General features: G+C 41.1%; 1 protein-coding gene across 1 annotated transcript in view; it reads left to right on the top strand.

Annotated features, from left to right (window-relative positions):
- The window catches only part of LOC121321320 (serine-rich coiled-coil domain-containing protein 1-like), a 244,462-nt gene that overhangs the window by 39,468 nt on the left and 180,858 nt on the right, over nt 1-24,136 (top strand). The window contains exons 2-3 of the mRNA XM_041260247.1: nt 471-1,751; nt 3,556-3,743. Of these exons, the coding sequence (XP_041116181.1) occupies nt 512-1,751; nt 3,556-3,743 (1,428 nt within the window). The 5' untranslated portion in view covers nt 471-511. The remainder of the gene's footprint in view (nt 1-470; nt 1,752-3,555; nt 3,744-24,136) is intronic.

Genomic DNA, 24,136 nt, shown 5'->3' with positions numbered 1-24,136 from the left:
ATTTCTTTCATCGGTGCAAACTGGGAGCTTCCACAGCACAGGGGTTGAATACTTATGTATTTCAGTTTTTTTTTTTTCTTAAAAATATTTCCCAACAAAAAACCAATGTCACCTTACAATGATTGATTCTGAGTTTCAGTGTTTAAAAATAAAATATCAAACAGAACGAAATTTCAATGTACCATTTGTAATTTGGTAATATCAGAGAATTGTTCAGGGGTTGCACGGCACTGTATATACTGTTTAAAAAGGGCAATGCTCACATTTGTGGATATTGAAGTAAATAACTAAAGTGCTTATGGCTAGTTGTAGGTCATAGTTGTCATTGCGATTCCTTGATTTCCTGTAAAAACTTTTATAAGTCAATGTATTTGATATTAAAGTACAAGAGTTATGCTGTAAATGTAGTTGTTCCGTGCATTGGGATTCGTTAATGGTGACCTTATTGATTTTATTTTTATCTGTTTCAGAAAGACTGTGCTGCCTGCTGTAACACTAACTTAATACTCTGATGGCTGGACGCTCAACTCTTGTTTCCAGGTTGCCGATTTTCAGACGGAGCACGGGCAAAAAGCAAGACTCCTTGCCGTCCTCTCCCTCCTCTGGCAATGCTAATGGCGTTCACACTCCCTCCCCGTCCAGCACCAACTCCAGCTCCAGCAGCACGGGCAAGCACAGGAGTATCTTTCGCACTGCTTCTATTAACTTCCATAGCAAGAAGCACAGTGATCACAAACTGGACACTGTTGAACCTGTGGATCTCAGCCTGTACAATGGCAGCCAAGCTGCAGACTCCAGATATCAGAAGGTGGACCTAGAGGAGACTATCAAATCCAAGTCTAGGCATTCGTTCGGCTTTGGAGGCCACCGGGGCAAAAAGATCACCAGGTCTCAGACAGAAGACTTTGAGAAGGGGAAGGAGCAATTGACTAACCGAAACGTGTTTACAAACTGCATCAGTTCGGGGACCAACGAAGGGGATGACTCTGGCTTTTTAGATGATTACAGCAAGCGTTCCGCCAAACACTTTAGTAAAAAGCTGCTGCCTAAGTCATTTTCTTCACACTATAAATACTCCAAGCAGAGCCAGTCCACATCTGTTGTGGAACAGCCCAGAGACATATTTAAAAGTGCAGGAAGGGAGCCTACCAATGTAGGGACCCCTGGGTCCTGTCCCGGTGAGATTGCTGAATGTTCATTGCAGTCCCCCATGCTTTCAACTGACCACACTACGGCTCATACACCCTCTGAATTCATCCCAATAACTGAAGACTCAGTCTCGGAGGCGGATGTGTTGCCCAATTGTAGTCCTGCAGTGAGCCACATTGATAACTTTGGCCATGATGTTACTACCTCACAAGTTTTCCTAAACCCAGTTACATCAATAGGAGGATCAAACTCTTTGCTGTGCAAAGAAAGTAGTCATCAGGCAGAAACTAGTGCTGTGAATACAGAGAGCGCATTAACTATTTTGAGAAAAGATTCAACTATACTTGATATAGATGAGGAATCCATAGCTACAGACAGTGGAAAAGAGATCAGTGGACAAGAAGAGAAAATCCAAGTACATGCACAAGTCCTAGATATCACCAACCCTGAAAGCGATAACTCACAGAAGATTCCTATTGACCAAACTGAAATGAGAGTGGGTAACAAGACTAGTGATGCAATAGTGATTGAAAAAGCATCACAAGTCATTGTCAGCCTAAAACCAGACCTCAACATGTGCCATCCAAAGAATACACATGCAGGTAATTTTTTTTAAAGAACTAATTCAAAGTTTACACTTTTTAAATCATTATAACATAGCTATACACTGTTGAACATCCTGAGTCCCTTTTCAGTTGGCATTATTTTATTTAACTATTTGTTTCTTCTTTTTAATGTAGTTGTCACCAATGGTTTTTACTCCTGTTTTCTCCTCAATTTGGAATGCCCAATTATTATTTTTATCCTGGTTCATTGCTGCAACTCCCATGTTGATTCAGGAAATGGTGGCAGATGCATGTGTTCTGCCAAGATAGATGCCCTGTTGGCCACAGAAGTTGCTGGTGCACAGTGAACTGAGGAATACCCTCCAAGCCTTAACACTCACCACCTGGGGAACTGGGAACTCCTGGCCACAAATGGTGATGGCATAACCTGGACTTGAACCAGTGATCTCCAGGCTATAGGGTGTATCCTGCACTCCATGCAGAGTGCCTTTACTGGATGTGCCACTTGGGAGCCTCAACTCTTTGTTTCTTGATGTTCTACCATGAGGCCTAGAGACCCAAGACACTTAAAATGATTTTTGAAGACAGATCTGTACAATATTATAAAAGCCAAATAGTTTTTTTTTTTTTTAGAACAGTTTGTGCTTATTAAGTGTCTATTGTGCTTATTGATTGCTTACTGAGGCAGGTACTTTATGTTTACGGTACTGTATGTGCACTTGTTGCTCAAACTGGACATGAATGCACAGCTGCCAAACCAGGGTACCTTCAATTCATTTGCTAGCTGAATTCTTGAAAATATGTTTTGCTCACTTTATTAAAGATTATATTGGAGTTTTAAATTCTTTAGTATGTTCATCTAGCTACTTACCAACTGCAAAAAAACAACAAAAAAAAAAATACAAATATGCTTGTTTATCTGTTCTTGCTTTTTTTTTGCATGAACGATCAGAAACATTTATTTTTTGCTTTTTTTTTTAAACTATACTGGTTCACAGTGACACCTAGAGGTTCTGAAAAATAAAACAGATATACATTTAAAATTAAATTTAAAAATAAAACAAAACTCTTTATTTTGTATATGTCATTTGGATGACCCCTACATACAATGTATAACGACGGTAAAGCAGTCAAGCATGGTAAAGCTACATTCTCGACTGGCAAAAGTGAATCATCTACCTAAATTACTATCAATAAGGTAACAGGTAATTTATATATAAACTTATAATAAACCAACTTGCACGGAAACCGGCAAACAATATAACGTGTCCTAAATATATACTGCTGATGTAATGCATGTAATGGCATAGTAGTAAATGATACATGAGCAAGAACATAAATAAAAGAACAAACACAAAATCAAATCATGGATAGTCTTACATTCAGTGTTGCTGGATTCATCATCGGTATCTGGTATTATTATGAAAGTAGGATCCAAAGCTTCTTCATCCTCTAAATTCAGATCCTCCCGGCCACTGGAGTAATAAAAATCACTCTCCAACCAACGCCCTTACAACCTGTGGATCTATCAAGCAGCACTGTGAAACAGCGGCGCCTGAAATATTCAGGCTCGGACCTGAGCTAAATGTTCCGGGGCCTTGGCCTTGAAAAGGTTAATATTCAAGCAGAAGGTATATAGATAGAACAAAACAGAAGGAATGCAGTGGACAGTAAACTACTTATAGTGCTTGTTGATCAGTGGTTGAATCAATTATCTGTTTTATATGAATATCCTTCAATTCATGATGCTTTAAATTCAGCAAAATAGCTTTACAGTTCAGTATAGAAAAGCTGTTATTAGGGTTTGGTGATTTCATATTATATTTGTACTCTCCCACAGTTGCACTTGCTTGCAGTCTGAGTCCATGCCGGGATGTCATTCGCATGGAGAGACGCTTGAGGTCCTCTTCAGAAAGCACTGCTGGAAGCGCCAGGCCACACTTGAATTTACGAGATGTGCATACTGGAGAGATCAGTAGCCTTCAGAAACAGAGAGCTAATTCTTCATCTTCCAAATTGGATAGCCTGGTAGGTGATGCAACACTTTGAGTTTATTTACATTTTTCTTCTGTCAAAAACAAAAAAAGTACACTATAACTTCTAAACATTTCTTTGGCAAATTTAATAGGTACTCTAACTTAAGGAAGAGGCTATGATTGCCTTTTCACAGACCTTTTTTATAGTGTGTGGTAAATCCACAATGAATTGATCTATAACGTAGTGGGTTTGTTTTTTTTACTGTTAATTTGCAGAAAAAATGTTGTTAGTTAAAGATAGTTTTCTCAATAAACATCTGTTTGAACATTACTTTGGACAGGCATGTGGTCACTTGTGGTACCCCATGGAAGAGAATTAAGCTGTTTTCATTATCATGCCATTAAGGTCAGATCAGGCTGGGAAACTAAAGTTGTTTTGGCCCTGGGTTTAGTTGGGTTTACAACTTAGCTGACTATCAAAAGAAGGTTCTTGCAATGTTCCCCTTGACATAAGAGTTTTTGCAGAATTAAGGTAAATAATTAAGATTTTTTTTTATTATTAAAACAATAATAATAGAATTAAAGAGCTGGTTTTTCAATTAACTGTGATAGACAGCACCTTTCAAGATATAACACGTCTCTCCTTCAATTAATTTGAAGAAATATGTGTTGCTTATATTTGCATATCTCAGATTTTGTGTTTATCTGTAAATCATAGTTAATCTAATAAACAGTATACTGTAAAACAGGAAAATTTCGTGGCAAGAAATGTTTGCTAATTTTGCATTTATTAAAATCCTGCAAAAAAAAAAAAGTACCGTGAAATATATTATTCATATGAGTGCCATACATTCAAAGAAAAAGAAGCGCTAACATTTATTCAGGCAAATATGGACCTTGAAGGCCATTAGCGAAATTAAGTTGCTGCAAAAAAAAAAAAAAATACTGTTATACAGTAATAGCTATTATGAGTATTACCTGATTAACAGAGCATTAAAAAAAAAAAACTAATACAATGACACGTTTTACTACTTTTTATAGAATTTGACAAAAGGTGTTACATTTAAAATAGTACTGGTAGCCTATACAATATTATTGTCAGCAATGTAATGTACAGTATATTGCATTATAGCAGGGCGTTAAGAAAGCCTTGCTGTTTAATCGTATTGTTTGTTTATTTTTAGAACGGGGACTCCTCCTCTGCCCGTGTTATTGTTTATTGTATTGTGTTTTATTTTGTTTATAGATGACGGTGAACCACCGTATGTTTTGTTTGTTTATTATTTATTGTATGACGCCGTAGCTGTGTTTTAGTTTTGTTATTGTTTTGCAGCGTGGATGGGAAGCCCCATCCATGTTATAAAACTTGTGCAGAAGGTGGCCATCTCCTGAATTAATTAAGTGATTAATTTGTTGCTAATCGGGAGATGGTCACCTGCAAAATACCTGCAGCTCTCTGCACTCATGTTCGGAAGAGGAAAAGGGGAGAGTAAGAGGAGAGGTTCATTTAAAAACGAAACCAGAAAACTATAGGAACAGTGAAGGTGATCGTCCAGCCTGACCTATAGGGTATTTTGTGTTTGTGATTTATTTTTGTTTAAATCTTTTATTTTTGCTCTGTGAGCAAGATCTTACCTGACCTGTGTGTTGCTTCCTTCTTCTGGTCACGGCTTCGCCCCTGCCGGCAGGACGTCAATCGCAAACGCCATGCGTTCCAGGCCACATGCATGTATCTTAAAGTGTTTATTTTTGTTAGATATTTTATTTAATTTTGTGTTATTTAATAAACTAACCGCACGCCGCGCCGGTAAACTGCAAATTACCTGACCTGTGTGTGGCTTCCTTCTTCTGGTCTGACGTCACCCGCAACGGTCATTTCTTGCCACAAAGACGTGGTGTCCAGTGTGGGATCACCAGCCCCTCCAGGACTCAGGCCAGAAGAGGTACTGCAAGAAGGGTACTGACACTCAGTTTATTTTTTTTTTCCAATTATTACGAGTTTATTTTTTTTTTGTTATTATTATAATATTATAATTTTCATTTTTTGAGTGGAGAGCCGGAGGAAAGATGGGAGAAAAAGGAGGAGCTTGCAAAAAGTAGCAGCAGAGCAACATTCGCGCTGCAGCAGCAGAAGAGGTGGTGGACCCGGGCTCCAACTCGGTTTGGACCTCTGGACTGGGCAGCCGAGCAGGAAGAATGGAGGGCTGAAGGGGCCCCCATGTGCGGAGCCTGTGGTGAGTTTGGGCACATTTGGGAGGACTGCCCCTATGGCGACCCCCAATATGAGGAGGCCTGGAACCAGGGCCTGGTTGGGGATGCGGCAGAGTGGTTCTGGGCGAGAGACCAGAACCAGCCAACGCCCAAGAGGGAGGATCCCGAACAGCCACAGCCCAAGCCTGCCCCAGCAGAGGAGGAGTGCCTGCTGGTCCCACCACAGCCACTGGAGGAGAGCAGCTGGGAAGCCTTCCTCCACACCATAGGGGTGACACAGGAGTGCTACCTCTGTGGGGAGTGGGGGCACTTTCCACTCAACTGCCCCCTCCCACTAGAAGAATACCTGCTGGTTCTGCCACCTCCACCAATAGGGGAGGAGCCTGACGTCCTGCACCTGAATGGGAGGAGCCCAAGCGTCCTGCGCCTGAGTGGGAGGAGCCCAAACATCCACAGCCCAAGAGGGGGGAGTCAGTGCGTCCACAGCCCAATTCGCCCAAGAGGTGAAGTCAGTGCGTCCACAGCCCAAAAGAGGGTGGAATGGTGCATCCACAGCCCAACTCCACCAGCAGAGGGAGAATACCTGCTGGTTCCGCCTCCACCACAGTGGGAGGAAGGCACGGTTGACGTGCCACTCCCACCTCTACCAGCAGAGGGAGCATGCCTGCTGGTTTTCCCACTGGTGGGGTGGTCGTCTCCCACGTACGACTACAAAGCCAGAAGGGGATGAGCCCCTGCCGCCTTCGCAGCCGGAAGGGGAGGAGCCCCTTCTGCCTTCACCAGGAGCAGAGCAGCAGGAGCTGCCTCTGTCTCCACCCCTGCTAGAGGGAGGAGAAGCAGGAGCTGCCTCTCCCTTCAGCATTGGAGGGACCAGGGCAGGATGCTGCCGGACCTCAGCAGCCCCTGCATAGGTTGCTGAGGGGAGCATGGGGGAAAAACGTCCGGCCACAGTGGCTGCGAAGAGGCCGTCCGCCATAGTTATCGATGCGAACAAGAGGGCCAAACCCTGCACCAATAGCTAGGCCTGGGCCTGGCTATCCTCCCTGCCGTGCCTGCGTGGGGTTCGCTGTGCCCTGCCCTCGCACCATCCAATGGGCGGCCAAGATTCTGCCCTCGCACCGCCAAGGATCCCCGGCCCTCACACCGCCCAAGGATTCCATAGGATCCCGCATCACCCGGGCCTGCACCTGACCCCTCCTCTTCGACCTGGGGCTCGCTTCTCTCCGGGCTTTTATCCCGGAGTTCACCAAGGGGTCCCACCTAAGTGGGCGAACAACCTGGGGTGTTGCCTGTCCTCTCCTCTGCTTTGCCTGTGGTCTCGCCGAGAGGGTCCCGAGGCGCCTGGGGTTGTCTGTCCTCTCCTTTTGATCCGCCTGGGACCACTGCGGCTCTGCTTCGCCTGGGCCCCTGCCCTGCTTGCGCCACCTGGAGCAGGTACTACTCCCGCAGAACCTCAGGAAGCACCGGGGCCGGCGCCTAGAAAAGGGTGGCGACTACCTGACTACAAAGAGGTGGAAGGAGGTCAGATACCAGACTCACCCCCCGCCGTCACTTTTGCGCATGGCCGGTACGGTGGGGCCATTTCCCCTAATTTGGGGAGCTGCCGCGGAGAAGAAGTCGAGGGAGTTTCAGGAGACCCCTCCAGTCCCCTGCTCTCTTTCGGGGGAGCCCCGGTCAGGAAGACCTCCCACCATGGCCACCCCCAGGTTTCCTACTCAAGATACCTTCTTCTGGACTTTGAGACTGGAAGGGGACTTTGAGACTGAAGGGGGAGGTGGCCGTTGGGGCCATGTGTGCTTCGCACAAGGAGGGGGATATGTAGCAGGGCGGTAGGAAAGCCCTGCTGTTAAATGTATTTTGTTTGTTTATTTTTAGAACGGGGTCTCCCCCTCCACCCCTGTGTTATTTTGTATTTGTTTATTGTATTGTGTTTTATTTTGTTTATAGATGATGGCGAACCACCGTGTGTTTTGTTTGTTTATTATTTATTGTATGACGCCGTAGCTGTGTTTTAGTTTTGTTATTGTTTTGCAGCGTGGATGGGAAGCCCCATCCACATTAAAAACCTTGTGCAGAAGGTGGCCATCTCCCGAATTAATTAAGTGATTAATTTGTTGCTAATCGGGAGATGGTCCCTGGGGTTTTCTGGCTCTCTGCACTCGAGGTGAGACGTGGAGGTGGACCTGGAAGACCTTCACCTCTTACCTTCTGCACTCCTCCTCGAAACCAAAAACTTTTTGGTCCTTTAGAGATCCTTGTCACATTTCGCCCAGCCTGACCTATATTTTGTGTTTGTATTTTGTGTTTGTGATTTATTTTTGTTTAAATCTTTTATTTTTGCTCTGTGATCGCTTTACTTTGGCTCTGTGGTAAGTTTACCCTGACGGTGTTGTGCTTGCTTCTTCTGGCATACAATTCACCGCAACGCCATTTCCTGCCACATGCACGTATATTAAACAGTTTGGAGCTACCACATACCTTTTCCAGGGATATTTCGATTTTCGTTGGTTGGCAAAGGTCCCTATACAAGCTAAGCCTAATTTGTGATTTGATGTTCACGATTAAGGACTGAACATTTATTCCTGGTCTTTAAATACAAATTAGAACCCATGTTTTCTCATGGGACAAACTGCCACATGTTTTTTTTTTTTTTTTTTTTTTTTATTTTATCATTTACTCTGGGTTACATATATACAGTACCTTTTATCCGACTTTAGGTTTATGTCAGACTTATAAAACTGTGAACCACCCTCGATCCAAGTATTGATGTCACTTAAATTGGAACACTGCCATTTATCCTGACCTTTGGGAAAGTTTCACAATCATGTAAATGCTGTGAAAGACCTTGATACCAAAATAACCCAAGTGAGCATCTTTAACCACTGCGCAAAAAGAATGACAATTATTTGAATAAGGAGCAATTGAAGACGATCAATACTTTTGGGATATGCCTGCCTTAGGTAGGTACTGGCTGAGCATTTTATGTCAGAGCTGCCAATAGGCCCCTCCGTGGAGTGACGTCCTTGGTCTCGCCTACCGAGGGAATAAGTAGTCGCTCCGAGGAGCTCACTACCTCTTTTGCCTCTCACTACGGTAAGGTACGCTATCTATGTCACTAACTTGCATTTATGCTGAGCTGGCTTGCCGCTTTCGTTGAATCAGCGGCTCCATTTGATGTATTTTTTCTTTCTCACAGTCTGCTTTGCTTGTGTCACAGGCCGTCTTTTCTCAGCTGTCCGTCATATAAGTGTGACTGCCTGTGTAGTATTGGTGTGTGCGTTTGTTGTCTTTCAACCCACACTTTCAGGTAAATCACCGTTCCTCCACCAGGGCTTGGCTTGCCGCCCCCGCCGTTGAGCAACAACAGCCGTTCAGCCATGTGCCCTCCAACAAGGTTGTGTTCTAACCTGCCCTACTGTCAAGTAGACCTCATCAGCTGCCTCGGCCTGCACACCTCGGTGCTTTGGTGCCCTGGTGCGCATACACCTCAGTGCTTGATGCACGCTACACGGGACTTGGTGCCTTCGGTGCATCGATGCCCTCTGCCTGTAGACAGTATTCCACTCTGCTGTAGGTTACGCACTGCCCCGGTTCTGTGACTGCACGCAGTGCAGGCTAGACACCCTTGTCAAGTTGCTGTGAATGAGCCTGTGTGAGACAGCTGTTTCGTGTTTTCTGGAGTTCCCTTGCAATTTATTGCTAGAAACCGGCTTGCCCATTCCCTGGAATCAGAAACTCTGCTTCTGTGAACTATAAACACTGCACAACTACTCTACGTTTAATCTTTTTCTTTTCAACAGCCTACATTGCTTTTTCTAACCTTACAACACTGGCTGTTTTGTGTTTTTTCCTCTACTATTGTAGATAACAAAAAAAAGAAAAGAAAAAGAGACGCATAATCCTCCAGTTCAACAGCTTTGCTGTTGAGTTGACTCCTCTGGATTGTCTTGGCCCGCCCTCTCGGTGCGCTTAAAAATTCAGTTCACACGTGTTGCCGTGGTGACTGTTCTATTTATATTCACAGCTTTGCTATTCTGTGCGTGTATGCGTTTTTTTGAAGTAAAACATTTTAAAAAAGAAGTGTGATTCCTCCACCGGGACCTAGCTCTGCTGTGCCCTTGCTGTTGAGTTGAATCTGATGGCTAGTTTCAGTCTGCCTTTTCGGTGACTGTTCTTTTTACCCTCACAGCTTTGCTGTTGCGTGTGTGTGTGTGTGTGTGTGTGTGTGTGTTGTTTTTCTTTACTGCCTTGCAGCTCAAAAAAAGAGAGAAAATTAGTGTGATTCCTGTACCGGAACCCAGCTCAGCTAGGCCCCACTGTTGAGTTGACTCCACCGGCTTGTTTCAGCCCGCCTACTCGGCGCGCTTGGTATTAACAATAATAATTTTACAGCTGACTCGCCTGGCATGGTGACTGTTGTTCTCCCATAGCTCAATTGCTGTGTGTGTGAGCCTGCAAACACTGTTATAGTAGCAAAGGTCATTCAAAATGATCTAGACAAGATTCAGAACTGGGCAGACACATGGCAAATGACATTTAATAGAGAAAAGTATAAGGTACTACACACAGGCAATAAAAATGTGCATTATAAATATCATATGGCAGATACTGAAATTGAAGAAGGAATCTATGAAAAAGTCCTAGGAGTTTATGTTGACTCAGAAATTACTTAATCAAGACAATGTGGGGAATCTATATAAAAGGCCAAATGATGCTCATATATATTGTGAAAAGTGTTGAATTTAAATCAAGGGAAGTAATGTTAAAACTGTACAATGCATTCGTAAGACCTCATCTTGAATACTGTGTTTAGTTCTGGTTACCTCGCTACAAAAAGGATGTTGCTGTCAACACACATAATCCCACTCAATGTCAAGTGATGGCACCTGAGGTAGAATCGCAGTTTTCTTGTGCCAGGTAACTGCACCTGTAGATCACTGAATGCCTACATGCAACTGTATAAAAGTACTGTTCACTCCTGTCTGACACCCCAAATTGAAATGGTTGGGTGAAGGTTACTCTCAAGGAGATGATCGAATGCGAGTGATTATCATGTTGGAAATGGGCATTAGGCAAGATGTTGTTGCACAGACATTGAACATTGTGTATAGTCAGCAGGTTGTGGACGGAGTACAGACAGACTGGTAGGACAGCTGAGAGAACTCGAAAGTGGGCAGCCAAAAGTAACCAATGGCAGACACGATAGAAGATTAATCAATTTAGCCCTGAGAAATTGCACTAGAAATGCAACTTAACTGTCAAGATCCTGGCTACAATGTATCGACCCAGACAATCAGAAATGGTCTACACAGGGACGAATCACCTATGTCAGCCTCGACCTCGACAGTGCCATGACCATCTGGGTTGGACAGCATCAAATTGGGCCAATGTCGTGGTCAGATGAATCAAAGTTTGGGAGGACACGTTTGGTGCCATTACGGAGAGCGTCACGCTGACTGCAATATCTTATTCCATGATAGGTACAGAGGAGGGTCTTTTATGGTGTGGGCTGGGACGATATAAAACTGAGCTACTAGAAAGGAAGATTCACAGGACAGGCCTACCTTGACAACATCATGACACCAGTAGTTGTCCCATTTGCGCAGCACCATGGACGTTGTTTCATCCTCGTGGACAACAACCCTACATCACATTGGGCTTGGGTGGTAACTGATTTCCTCCAGCAGCACCAAATCAGTCGTTGAACACCTCTAGGATAACCCTGGATAAATGTCTGCGAGCTCAGTCTTATGCCTAGGGCAACATCCCCTTACATATCAACTGTTATTCTTAGGACAATCTCCATTGAGATTCAAAGTAAAATACAGATGAAATATTCCTTTCAATGAATTCAGTACAAAATATTATGGATTAAATTGGGTTTTCACATGTACTCTCATTTGATTATGCTGCCATTTTTGTGAGCAGTATGTGTTAAACTGGGTTTATACAAATATTTTAAATTGTGAAACAATAATTGCAAGTGCAGCCTGCTAAATTGTGGCCAAAAAACAAATGAGGGAAAAAAACAATATATTCAAATATGGATGTTAAAAGCTTGCTGTATGAATTTCAAAACCACAAATTACAAACATTCAGTAAGAGAGGGCTTTGCAGTATTTGCTAATGATTTGACTACAAGCCACCTTGTACGCGTATTTCTTATTTGGTTAAAAAAGCTTGCTATATCTCAGTAGTTTGCGTGGTATTGCCTTTTTTAATACTGGAAAGTTGTGCAAGGTTCCCTTTCAATTCGAAGACGACCGCTTTTGTGGAATCAAAGGCTCTAAACTTTAACTTCTTTCTGCTCCTTTCCTTACAGTCTACCTCGCTTGCGTTGCAGGCTGTCTGTATTTACTGTCTGTCGTCTGTGTGTATTGATTTAAAGGAGTGGGTGTGTCTTTTCAGCCTATACTCTTGGGGAGGACGCAGTTCCTCTGCCGGGGCTAGGCTTTGCTGTACCCCCACTGTTCAGTGATTCCGTCAGCTGCCCGTGTGCACGCAGTTGGGCGAAATATAAATAAATAAATATTATTGTGTACTGTTGTTGTTGCGTGTGCTCCTGTGTGTTTGACCCATAACTCCTCTTTGCCTGTGTTGTACTATGAATTTTAGCTGCAGTGCAGTTTAAAAAAACCGGGGCTGCGTTCTAACTTACCCTACTACTGAGTAGACCTCGCTGGCAGCCTCGGTCCGCCCACCCTGGTGTATGCTGCGCACTGACCAGGTGTGTGACTACATGTGGTTAGGGTAAGCATCGCTGCTTTAGATGCCCCCCGGAGCTTTGGTACCTCGGTGCATGCTCAGCCCTTGGTACTCGGTGTGCTCATTGCACATGGTGCATAAGGTGCCTGGTGCAACGGTGCTTGGTGCATATGGTGCCTAAGTGCACACGATGCTCTGTATGCACGGTACTCAGTGCACATGGTATTCTGTGCGCACGGTGCTAGGTGCGCATTGCGTCCTCAGTGTTCAGTACCTCAGTACATGCGGAGCTCAGTGCAAATGGTGTGCACTGTATTCGGTGCACGCAGAGCTCGGTGCGCATGGTGTGCATGGTGCTTGGTGCACTCGGTGTCCACAGTGCTCAGTACGCATGATGTCTAGTAACCTGGTGTGCATAGCGCCCTCGGTGCTCGGTACACTAGGTGCACGCAGTACTCAGTGCATGCAGTGCCTTGATGCACTCTGCCTGTAGAGGTTGCTCCATTCCACTGTAGGCTATGTGCTGCCCCAGTTGTGTGACTGCACGTAGTCCAGGCTAGACACCCTTGTCCAGTTGCTTGGATAGAGCTTGTGTGAAACAGCTTTCTCTCTCTTGAGTTTTCTGGAGTTCCCCTGCAATTTTATTGTTGAAAGCTGGCTTGCCACTTCTCTGGAATCAGAAACTCTGTTTCTGTGAACTCAGCTATAAATGCTGCATAACTGCTGTGTTTTGTCTTTTTCTTTTCAACAGCCTACACCGATTTACGATTGTAGTCGGCTTTTCTAACCTTACAATGCTTGCTGTTTTGTGTTTAAAACAAGAGAAAGGAAAAAGAAGCATGTGATCCTCCAACGGGCTCTATTGTGCGATATCCGTTCTATTTATCCTCACAGCTTTGCTGTTGTGTGCGCGTATGTGATTTTTTACTTTACTGTCTTGTAGTTTAAAAAAACAAAAAAAAAGCGCAATTCTTCCACCTGGACGCCCCATTGTTGAGTTGAATCCACCGGCTTATTTCAGCCTCCCTACTCGGCGCGCTTGATAACAATAATAATACAAATTTACAGATCACTTGCCTGGCATGCTGACTGTGTTTCTTCCATAGCTGAACTGCTGTGTGTAAGCCTATATTTTTTTTTTCCTGTTACTGCCTTTGCAGTTACAAAAAACACCTGCACTCAGTGCCCTGATTCTTTGGTGCATCAGTACTGTATTGTACCTCACTCAGTGTCCTCAGTGCTTCTGCACCCTTGGTGCCTGTGCTTCAGTACATAGGTCTACACCATACAGTATTTAAACAACACCCTTTGGGTCATACAGACATAAAGCATGGCTAAATTCAATGATTGCACGTCCTGCACAATGTCCCCTGCTAGCATGACTGAGCCGTGCATGACGTTAGGAGCCCCTGGCCAGGCAGCAGGCTCAAGCCCTTGCTCTGGACCCGGCTCAGGCGATAATGCTGACCCCGTCTGCACCGGGGGTCACCCCGGGTATTACAGAACCAGACGTCAGAATTACTGAGGAGGATCATGATGCGATTTCAATCGCAGCCTCATGGGAAGGTGGCTCCTTCCTTCCTACATACAAACCCTGCTTTCCTCCCTAAGGTGATTACAGCCTTCCACATGAACCAGTCTGTGAAACTGGAGTCTTTCCATCCACTTCCGTTTTCTTCGGAGGAGGATAGGAGATTGAACTTCTTCTGTCCGGTGCGGACATTGAGGTGTTACGGGGATAGGACAAGAGCTCTGCGTCACTCTGACCAGCTCAGGGCTTTGTCTGTCACGATATACGGTTCCTAGGACAGCCCCTCTCGAAGCAGCGACTGTCACACTGGATTGTGGACACAGTCTTGATTGCGTATGACAGTGCTGGCTCGCCCCCACCTGGGCAGGTAGCCACGCACTGTACCAGATAGATATTTGTACTGCATCTAGCTGGGCTATGGTGCATACTTTCTCCAGGTTCTATCGCCTTAATATGGTAGATCCTTCCTTGTCTTCATTTTGCACAAGGGTCCTTGAGGTTGCAAGCTTGCACCGCTAACCTTGTGTTTTACGGTTCAGATGCATCTCTCATCTGCTGCCGTTCCTTCTCCCTCACGACTGATCTGATATACTTTCCCATAAGTATGTTTTGGTTGTCGTCTTCGAATTGAAAGGGAACGTTAGGTTTGTTATCGTCACCCTGGTTCCCTGAAAGAGAGGACAGCCACCAACCAGTAAGGTCGCATCAGCCACCCTCACATGGTTCGATGAAAAAGAGAACATGGCTTCCGTGGGTTGACTGTTTAATCCCTCTGTAGCCAGGACCGAGGACGTCACCCCAGGTAGGGGTATATCGGCAGCTCTGATATAAAGAATGAAGTGAATATGTGCATAAGGCAGGCATATCCCATAAGAATGTTTGGTGGTTGTCTTCTCTTTCAGGGAACCAGGGTTACAGTAAGTAACCTAATGTTTTGTTCTAAATACTGCATATTTTATACTGAAAAGGAAATCTGTCAGAACAACTCTGTTAAATGAGTGAAAATAACAAAAGCATAAACTAGGCAACTGAAAGAATGAAATGCAATCTGTTTGAAATAAAAATGAAGTGACGCAGAATTAGGCTTAGTCAAGATATGAAGGTAAAAACAAGTGACGTTGTTTTGTAATGAACAGCTTTTTCTAATTTTAATTGGGAAACAGAATCGGCTTAAAGGGAGTTGAAAGGGACAGTCATGTGATCAAAAATAAAACCTGAATGCATTCAAGCTGTATGTATATGACACCAAGATTACTGTCAACTACAGTACTGTTTATCCACAAGATTTTTTGCAAAGACAGTGGCAGCTGTAAAATGCCAGATCCCAGCATTTTGTGTCTCTGTTTTCCAATGGTTGGTGTAGTTCCTCAAGCAACTGCAGGATCACACAACCAGTAAAGGGTAGAGTTTACATATTCATATTTTTGTGTAAGTTTTATAAATTACCACTAGATGTCAGCAGAGGACTAGAAATAAGGTGATGTTTTGTTTGTAGCTCTTCTGTCATACACTCATATTGGGCCTTAATCACAATTTTTTAAAGACTGGTTTTTAAAACTGTTTTTATGAGTACAGCTGTTCTTATCTATGATAAAGAAGATAAAGAGAGGTAAAAGTGATACAGAAACCAACCATAGTCTATAATAGTTATAGACATAATTGAATAAAGCTTTTACATGTAGTCTGTTTTGTATTAAATCCAGCTGTTTTATTGCTGTAAATGAGACTTTGGAAAATTTTAAAGGCAAAGGTGTCAATTCCATTGAGCTAAAGATTGGATCTAGTAAATATCACCATCCTTTATATTACTAAAAAGGGGACTTTCTGATATCATCAGACATAAATACACTAAAGAGACCCTCCTTGGGTCTTTGTTCTCAGTCGTGTTGTTTAGGTATGTTGCTGTTTAGTTCAATTAAATATTTGTTCTCTCTCTCTCTCTCTCTCTCTCTCTCTCTCTCTCTCTCTCTCTCTCTCTCTCTTAGATATGTTGCATTTTCGACAATTTACAAATTCAAAGCTTCCACTAGTGTTTTCTACTATTATAACAACCTTGACTTGTATAAAGAAGGAAAAACATTGAGTGAAATAGCTTGCATCACTCAATTTTTTTTTGTTCCGCATTCTTAACAGAGGTATTCTTACTGCAACACATCCTTTATTTCTTGAGTTCAAGAGTGACCATCGTACTGTTGATTTGATGGACAATGACACCTGTGCCTACTGCCAGTTCTGTTGTCAATTCAACGCTTGTCTTCTTTCTGTTCTTAAGGATATTATCTTGAAGTATTGTTTATCCTTGTTAGACAACTTTTTGGGTCTTCTAGTCCTGGGTTTGTCAATCACAGATGCCATAAGTCTAAGTCTGTACCAGCTCCGTCAAGTTGGATAGGGACCTTTGGTGAACAGCAATTTTCAACTCTTTCCACATATTCTCAATTGGATTGAGGTCTGGGCTTTGACTGGGCCACTCCAGGACACTGACCATTTTGTTTTTAAGCCACTCCAGTGTGGCTTTGGCTGTATGTTTGAGGTCATTGTCCTGCTGGAAGATGAATCTTCTCCATATGGCAGCTGGCTAATTGAGCTATATATATTATATATATATATATATATATATATATATATATATATATATATATATACATTTGCAATTTTATGCATCTGAGCATTACAGGCAGATTCCAGCAAACGAACAATCCTTACTCTCTCTTTCAATGAGTAATCTCCATCTGTGAAGACAATTGATAGTCAGCAGTACAGAGTTTCAACAGTGCAGTAGTTCCTTTTTCAGAAAGTGCAATTTACTAATTACTTGCTAGAGAAGTCAAGTGACAGCTGTAGAGATTGAGCATGGCAGCTGAACCAAAAAACAAGAAACACCCTGCTTGAGCTAAAGAAACTGTACCACTGAATCAATATCCACCCACTGTCAGCAAAGATTCTCTGATTTGGGAGATTTTTTATGTAATGTTGTTTAATTTCTTCCAAATCAGAACCCCCAAAGTAAGAAATACTGAGCAGTATTTAAATCTGGTGAGATTTGGAGTACTTTTGAAAGTTTTCACATTTTCTTCCTTCTGTGGGATGTTAGACAGTTTAGAGCAGTGGATTTCAACCCTTTTTTTTTTTTTAATTTAGCTCTTTTGTTGGGAAGTTTTAGCTAAAGTACCCGTTACAATTTTCGCTCAATTGAATGGTACCACAGCTGTAATAAAAGGCACAATAATCAGATTAACACATCTTTCCCTGTTTATATAATATAGAATTTTACACAATAGTTTGGGACTGATAAACTGCTGGTTTAGGACAGAATACCAAATAGTGAGTTATAGCATATTGGGTGAAGAAATCCATGTTATGAGTATAAAATTAACGGGATGGTAATAGGGGATGAGGACTTTGAAAAGGATCTCAGGGTTATAGAGGAGTCATCATTAAAAGTACCCTGCCAATGAGAGGAGTCATCATTAAAAGTACCCTGCCAATGTGCTGACGCAATTAAAAAGGCATGTATTGAAAAAGCATGGAATACAGGTTTGGAAACACACGTATTCGATTTCTATTCGGTAAAGTTTTTATTATTAATCCAAAGTAGCCAGCACTGTCAATATTTATCACATTACCATTTACTTATCATCTCAGCATAATTATGTGTGCCATTTAAAATAGTCATAAAATAGGTATTTCAAGACATTTCATGGTTGTCACATGATTTATAGTTTTTTTCATTTATTATACATCAAATGTTCCTAAATATTTAAATGCTTACCTGAAAAACAGCAAATGCTAAATTTGTAGAATATTTTGTTTTTTGAGTCCATCTTTTAAAGACATTCTATTTTCACCATCACTGAATTATCAAACAAAATAAAAATATAAATATATGTAAATATAACAACAGACACGTTAAATGTACCCTTTCTTGAACTGAACAGAGCAACCTTTAGCAGAAATTTAATTATTTTTAAATTATTTTTCATTAAATACGTTTTGAAGAAATTGTGCTGCTCTATGCAGTGTGTTCAATCATTTATGCACAGTGATTTAGAGATAATATATAATAACGTTTAAAAACCCCATTACAAAATCATTTTTACTTTCATTTTTATTTTTGCATTTCTTAGTCGTCTTACATCCCGGTTGAAATCTCCTGGTTTGGACCGATTGCCTTCAGAAAGTTTGTGTGACAAAGAAATAATCTAACTCCACTCCAAAAAAAAAAGGCAAAACAAATTTTCAAGTCCGATTCCTAGTAATAATACATGTAATTTTCCCACATACCCTCCTTCCCCCCCAAAAAATTTCAATTTATTGTTAAAAAAAGTTTGTCTATGTTATTCTCAACACTTCTCAAACACTGCTAGTTATGTTACCATGTAACACGGTACAACAAGTAATCTACACCAAAACACAAGGCTTTAATTCAATCTTGGGTTTCTGGTGACATTGATAAATCACTCGAACTACCGCTCTCTTGATTTATATGTCATCAGAAACCCTTGATAGAATTACAGCCTTATAATGCACAGTTTGGTGTATATTATTCATTATATTTGTAAATGATTATGCAATCAACAAGTACTGTAAGATTTGCAGATACAGTGATGTTAACATGTTGTCAGTGCTTGTAAGTTGTAGTATGGTGAAACCGTGAAGCAGCAGCATCATAATAATTATCATATCAACAGTTTCACTAACAGAATTTAGATCACTCCTAGTCTTACATTTTCTCTTTACTTTCAAAGCTTCTTCCATTTGATATCCAGGCTTATTTGTTCAAGGGAAAATTAATATAGTGGGGGCATAAAATATGCATATGATGTATTATGAGAAAACTCATAATATTTGTAATACAGCATCAAGATAATGAAGACAAATAGTTGAGAAAAACTTGTTTCTGTAATAAAGATCTTCCATGATAAATATATTTTTTAGAACCGCAGTGCCCATTCCTCACACATCATTAGTTTATCTTTAGAGTTGATCCATAGCTATACAAATATGTAGTAATACTAAAACTGTCTTCAATGTCTTCAACATTAGCTTGGTTTTCATGCAATAATAAAAATAAGTCTTACATTTTTGTCACAACATGCAACATGGGATGGTAGAAAGTGGTAATGTCACAAGAGAGACCCTCACTGTTGTGTTGAACATGTGACACTGTTTTCATACTTGTTGCTATGCAAAAGAAAAAAAAACTTGTTTTTAGTCAATTTGCATGGCTTTTTAGGGTATGAAGGCAGTTTATCTACCCTACCTACCATTTCCTATAAAGTGAGGAATGTGTGAGGTACTTGTATGGTAAAAGAGAGAGAATTTGGAGTTTCTAAACTGCATGTGAACCCATCCACTGATAATGATTTCTAGCTGTAACATTTGCTAAACAATTCCATGCAGAAATACATCATTTGTTTATATCAATACAGTCTGTGTATCTACGGATTTGATCCGACCACAATATATTAATTATAACAGAAGTTTCACTGCACCTTCTGACTGTCCTCCTCACCTCAGTGTTTGTAAAGTAGGCATAAAATGGCGTCATGGTAAGTGTAGTCACCCTTGACAACAGTGCCTGCAGTTTCACTGGAGCCTTAAACCCACCAGGGGGTGGCTGGTCAGTTTGTATATCCCATTGAAGGCCTCAATAAACTGCCAGCGCATATCCCAGCAGGCAGAATCCTGATCTTGATGCTTTAACCTGACCCAGCAGTCTCACGCTAACATCTACAGGCACAGGAGAAAGGGGTCAAGTTGTGGAAGCTGTGCTTACTAAGACAGAAAAAGTACATAATTATTCGAGATCAAGAACTGTGTCAATGTGTACCCCTTTAGGAAGTCTGGCTAACAAAGAAACCTAAATATAATTTATCAAAAAAATATACCCTCAGCTGCACTGTTGGACACGTGTTAGCTCTGTTAACTGAAGGAGTTCAAAGGAGAGTACTACCTTGTGATGTTAGTTTTTGATATTCTGTCCAGCAGGGCTTTCCCATTTTACAGAACAAAAGAAAAGACAAGAGGATGCTTGGGGTTCCTTTTTGATCTGCTTCCACTGTAATTCATCTACTTAAAATACACTCCAGACATGTTTCACTTGAACAAGATCATGCAATTTCCAGATATTGTTTGGCTTTTTGAAAATATGTAAAGAATATTTTACACTGATATTACCTTTTTCGGGGAACACCAAGATCAATTGGTTTGTATACAAAAGGTTGATGCAATCTTCTTTGTACATTGTGTTTTCTTATAAGCTATTTAATATTCCTAACTGTTGACCTTTTACTGCAGAAACATGTTACAAATTACTTATTTCTCATGAAATAATGGTGAGATATTGTTGCAATACAGCTGATGCGTAAATGTAATTATAACACCTTACAGGATACTTAGATAATTAATACATAATATACAAAAAACCCTGCTAACCAATTTAGCTTTTTTTGGATATGAGTACATAATTCTACTTCTTTTATTATTTTTTTAATGAAGGGTGAGTATTATTATTGGTCAGAACAGTGCAGCCGTGCACTTGGTTGGCAAGGCAAGATGACTAGGGACTGGCTTTTTGCTAGTTGAAACCTGTAAATTTGTTTTAAATATAAGGGATGAATTTAGATTCATGGCACATATTTTTTCTAATAATTCTGTTTAGGCAGTACAGAGGACTTTCACCAAGTTAATGTAACTATTTCACACTCCCAGAGATTTTCATTTTTTTGTAGGAGAAAGCTGCCAGGTTTCATTAAGGTATGAGCCAACCCAGCTGAGGTTTTTGTTGGTATTCTCAACTCTTTTCAGACCTTTGTCTTCCAGTAGCTAACAGGAACTGTCAATCTGCAGAGTGCTTTTATAACATTTTCACACAGCACAGAAAGGAGAAACACTATGGAAATGTCCTTGGTTACTGGAAATTCTCATTTGTAGTTTGTGGGAGCTGTGGAGCCCAGGACTGGCACTTTAATTGTACTGTAATTAGTGGTGTGTTGTATTTCTTAACATGATCTCCTCAGAGACAGACGCCTTCACGTAAAGCATGTCAGCTGAGTCACTTGCAGTTTAAGGGTCACGCAGCAGGAAGACAGGAAGCATTACTATAATCTATCATAGGCTGATTGCAGTATTCCTGCTAATCACAGCAGTGTCAGTCAATATTAAGGAGCAGGTCATTTGTCTTGTGTGCTGTGTGTGACACAAGGTGTGGTCTAATTCAATAAAATATTAAATTCACATGTGCACAAGGACATGTACAGACAACATATATGGTATTTTATATATATATATATATATATATATATATGATATATATATATATATATATAATTTAACTCTTTGGCGCCAAGCCATTCGGTGCGCACCGATGACGCGCTCTCTTCCAAGATGTCTCACGGCAAAAGCCGCAGTTTCTGAGCCTTGTTATTTGCTAAGGCTAGGTACTAGGAAAAAAAACTGTATCCCTACATGCAACTTTCCGTGATACACGTCAACAAAGTGACGTACAGGAAATGCATCTACCAGCGCATATTTTGAAGTTTGTTTTTTTTTCACACAACTCCGGCACAACAGAACAGACGCCTGATCTACGGCTCTTTTTGAAGGTAATTGTCTCTGAAATTATTATTCAATACACATTTAGACTCAATATCTAAAATAAGAATTTAAACAGAATTTCTTTTTTTTTCTTTTTCTTCAGCCGCTTGAAAAGGATAAGAAAAGGCCTGTGCTGTTGATGGTACGCACACATCTTTATTCATTTGTTTTTTTATTTAGTTGTTTGCTTGGTAAAAGTGGCTGCCACATTCATTGCATTTTTTCGTGTTCTGGTTCATCACCATATCGTTCGTTTTTCAACAGACTTTATTTTTGTGTTTATTTTTTCTGCTGCTGTTGACTTGCTGACTTCTATAACACTTATATATAAATATTATTTTCTCCATGATACCAAATTATTTAAAGTCCGGTAATAGACAGTACATATATTTATATGTCAAAAATGAAATGTGTCCTCATTTCATTTTTATAAATAAGGTAAATAGTTTTTGTAATTTTGTATTTAGTTTTTGTTCACATTGTAATTTGTATTTTTTGTATTTTTCCTGTAAAGTGCTTTGGCGTGGCATTGCCATGAAAAGCGCTATATCAAAATAAATTGGTTGATTGATTGATTGTTGAATTGTTTTGTGTGTGGGTGTGGAGTTTGTAGGTTTGAAAGACGGCTGGAAGAAGCTACAAGAAACCAATGGAGTCCCTGAAGACCAGCAGAAAGCCCCTTGATCTCGAGGATATCAACACCCTTTTCCTTGAGGACCACGAGGGGGTGGATCCACTGGAGGAGGACCCACTGGATGAGGAACTGATGATGGAAGAGGGTAGAGATGAAGAAGAATCCGTTCCAGATGAGCCCCAGCCCAGCACTTCCACTGTAAAGTAAGTTACCGTATTCATTGTTTGATATTTTTTTTGCATATTCAAAATAGCTTTTTATGTATTCCTAATTAATTTTTATGTATTCCTAATTGTTTGTCTTTCTTTTATAGTATGGCCACCACAGATGCAGACCATGCACACTCCTTGCCCACCAAACACTGCTGTACACACCGTCGCAACGCACCGGATCGCTAGTCACCAGACAGGTCTGCACCTGCTCACTATACACCCGCTCGCTACACACGTATTTGCTACACACTTGCCCACACTACTGCCTCCACACCTGATGCTTCTGTGGAACCTGTCGTCCTATAGAAGTTGACATCCCCATGGTTACCCCTGCTCTTCAATCCACCACAGCCTCCTCTTTTTCACACAGGTTATCATCACTGATATCTACAAATTTACAAGTGCCTAGGGATGGCATTTAGTTGTAGAAAAACCTAGCTACGGTAATAGTCAAGGCCGTTGGAACAAAGTTACCCCAGAGGAGTTAGTGCGACTTATTGGCCTCATAATTTACATGGGCATTGTACGTTCATCGGTATTGGAGCACAGCTTCTTTACATCACGGCTTATGGGCTAGGGTGATCATGACACGAGATCGATTCAAGGTGATAATGGCTGCGCAACATACCATCGATCCCGCCACTGAAAATAACACTGATCGGTGACGCAAACCGTGCTACCTCCTCGATCACCTAAAAGCCACATGTTTTAAACCTTATCAGCCAAACCAAAATGTCATTTTGTAATAAGCTACTTCATTGACATAACAGTCACCAATAGTTCCCTTCTCTTCCAAGAGTTGCATGAAGAAAATGAGGGAACAGTCAGTTTTGAAAGATGCAAAAATTCTCTTATATTCTCGGCAGTTAGCGGGAATAGATATAGATGACGACATACTGCTATACGAGCCAACAGCCAAATTAGTCAAAAAAGACAGCAGCAGATGGATTGGGTTAAAAAGGAATGGACAGCCAAGATAAGTTAGCTGGGCTTGTCGATCAAACACCTGAGACAGTAAGTATCCACCACAGTGTTATAATTCATGTTTTTAATCTTCTTTGCAGGTATGGTAAGATGCTATATAAAATAGTTGCTAGAAGTGTTTAGTTATACTGTTAATTTGTCTCACAGTTCATTTTTGACAGGTAATAAATGACCTAATTTTAAATAAAAATTACTTTGAATAAAAACAACGTCATTTTCCCTGTTTTTTTTTTTCATACGTTACCATGATAAAAGGTTTTACATAAGATTTGGCAAAATACTTTGTGAAATTTTCCTTAGTCTGGACAACTTTCATAAGGTAGCTGACAGTTCTGAAAATGGCTCAGACAAAATCTTGAAGCTCCTCAATAGTAGAGATATTTGAAATCTGATTTTTTTATTTGAAATCCTCATAAAATTTCACATCTGTCATATAATGATCCTTTTTTTTTAATATCTAACTTGGAAAGGGGTCCAAATTGGCCGTTTTTAAAAATATGATTTATTATTTAACATTTTTCAATTATTTTTGGCCGGTGCAGTTTATATAAAAAACATTTAATACATTT

The sequence above is a fragment of the Polyodon spathula genome, chromosome 1, assembly GCF_017654505.1.
Source record: "Polyodon spathula isolate WHYD16114869_AA chromosome 1, ASM1765450v1, whole genome shotgun sequence".
In the NCBI taxonomy this organism is placed as follows: Eukaryota; Metazoa; Chordata; class Actinopteri; order Acipenseriformes; family Polyodontidae; genus Polyodon; species Polyodon spathula.
The sequence above is the reverse complement of the archived record's forward strand: the minus strand, read 5'-3'. Positions and strand labels throughout refer to the sequence as shown.